The sequence below is a fragment of the Manacus vitellinus genome, unplaced genomic scaffold, assembly GCF_001715985.3.
Source record: "Manacus vitellinus isolate BGI_N305 unplaced genomic scaffold, ASM171598v3 scaffold_310_pilon, whole genome shotgun sequence".
NCBI classification, from domain to species: domain Eukaryota; kingdom Metazoa; phylum Chordata; class Aves; order Passeriformes; family Pipridae; genus Manacus; species Manacus vitellinus.
The window spans coordinates 11,335-13,399 of NW_021940300.1; the positions used below are offsets into that span (position 1 = coordinate 11,335).

At 64.4% G+C, this 2,065-nt stretch overlaps 1 protein-coding gene across 1 annotated transcript in view; it reads right to left on the reverse strand.

Annotated features, from left to right (window-relative positions):
• Window positions 1-1,123: 1,123 nt before the first annotated feature.
• The window catches only part of LOC115307603 (occludin-like), a 2,225-nt gene continuing 1,283 nt past the window's right edge, over window positions 1,124-2,065 (reverse strand). The window contains exons 2-3 of the mRNA XM_029961085.1: window positions 1,452-1,610; window positions 1,124-1,198 (exon numbers count right to left, since the gene is read on the reverse strand). Coding sequence (XP_029816945.1) covers window positions 1,124-1,198; window positions 1,452-1,610 — 234 coding nt within the window. The remainder of the gene's footprint in view (window positions 1,199-1,451; window positions 1,611-2,065) is intronic.

Sequence of the window (2,065 nt, forward strand, 5' to 3'; positions counted from 1 at the left end):
CACCCCGTTATCTCGGTCCCATAAAACGGGAACAGGACGTCCCAGGAGGGAATCACACCCCGAAACCTCCCCAGCTGAAGGGGGGGGTGTCACCTGAGGGTGACCCCACGGCGTCACCAAGCCAAGAAGGACCCCCCAGGGGACCCCGGGGAGTGGGGCCCTGTGTCCCAGAGGGGCAGGAAATGCTTTGCAAGGGAGGGACTTTAACCAAATAAATAAAACCCCAACAAAGGGATTGCTGCGAAATGAAAAATAAATATTGGACTTGCAGGCGAGGGTGAGGCTTGGGAACATGGGAGAGAGGAGTGGGGACATGGCAGAGAGGAGTGGGGACATGGCAGAGAGGAGTGGGGACATGGGAGAGAGGAGTGGGGACATGAGGAACACCCAGAGAAAGGTGTGGGGACATGAGGGACGGAGAGAAAGACATGGGGGGACACAGACATGGAGCACAACGTGGGGGCACACGAGAAGCAAGGTGTGGGGACACGGGGGGACACAAGGGGGCACGTGGAACAAGGTGTGGGGGGACACATGGAGTGAGGTGGAGGGACACACAGAGCACAGCTCAGATTTCCAGGGCTGGAGAACTCCAGGTCTGCATTGAAGGATGGGGATGAGGACGGGATGGGGACAGGGACAGGGAGGCAGCCCCAGGGGGAATCTGGGCAGCTCCTCCTCACCCAGAGCACAGCAGCACCCCCAAAGCCACGCTCTGCACATTCCCAATCCTCCCTCCCCGCGGGATGCTGCAGGCATTCCTGAACCCTGCCCAGGCTCAGGGAGCTGCAGAGCCGGGGCAGAACGTGGCACATCCCCGGGCCAGGCTGGGACCAGCCCCGGGGGGGGGGTCCCCACCATCCCCCTCGCGGGGACGAGGCTCAGGGGAGCTGTAAATCCCTCGGCTTCCTGCTGGCACATCCCCGCAGAGCCGAGTTAATCATTGCCCAGACCGAAACCGCGCGCTGTGGCCGGGCAGGTCCCCGGGCAGTGTCCCCTGGCTGTGTCCCCTGGCTGCTGTTTTGGGCACTGTCCCACGGCCAGCGAAGGGGCCAGGACCCGGCCAACACTCCAGCAGGGAGCCCCTGGCCCCCAGCCCGTCAGGTCCCGCCCTGTTTGCCTTTCAGCGAGTTCGAGACCAGCCCGCCCAGTTTTTGCACGCCGGGAAAAGCTCGGTGGTGTCGGGGAATGGCAAAGGCTGGGAAAACACGGGGTGACAGGGAGGGACACGGCGAGCGTGATAACGGGGTGTGCAAACACACCGGGACTGGGCTCTGGGGTGCCAGGTTGGGCAAGGGGAGGGGTCCCCACACAGCCCTGGGGTCCCCACACCCTCCCTGTGCACATCCCGACCCACCCCTGCCTTGGGAATGTCTGGCACAGGGCAGGCAGGGAGGAAGCTCACAGGGATTCCCCCCCACCTCAGGACCCCCAGCCCACCTCAGACTCACCCACTCCTCCACGTTGGGACCCTCCTGGGCCACCGGCACCTTGTCCCAGTAGATGTTTGGTTTCCCGTATCTCCAGATCTTGCTCCGCGTCTTGTGAGCGAAGAAGCAGATGAGGCAGAGGAGGATGACGATGAGGAACCCGCAGACGATGGCCACAGCCTGGAGGGGAGGAGGGAGGGGGCTCTCAGGGCGGGGGTCACAGGGGCTGGGGACCCTGCATGTCCCTGGGACGAGCGGGAGTTGCTCCCTTCATCCCCAAACCCTCCTGGTGTTGGACTCCCACCACGGCGGGGGGAGAGGGGCAGGGTCCCCCCAGCCCGGGATGGAGCCCACCAGGGGTTCCAGAGATTTAGGGGCCAGGGCAAGCAATGCAGGGTGGTTTATTTTCCCATGGGGGCAGGACAAGTTTGGGATTTGGGAAGCAGCGTGGAGCTGCTCCAGCACCTCCCTGCAGCACCCTGACCCCAGCGCTGGCTCAGCCACGCGCCAGCTCCCACACCAGGCATCCCAAACGGCTGCCGTGAGCCAGATCCCTGCAGCCACACGGAAACCGGGATGGAGCAGGCCCTGCTGGGCCTTGGCAGGGAGCAGGAGCAGCCGGGGCCGGGCTCAGG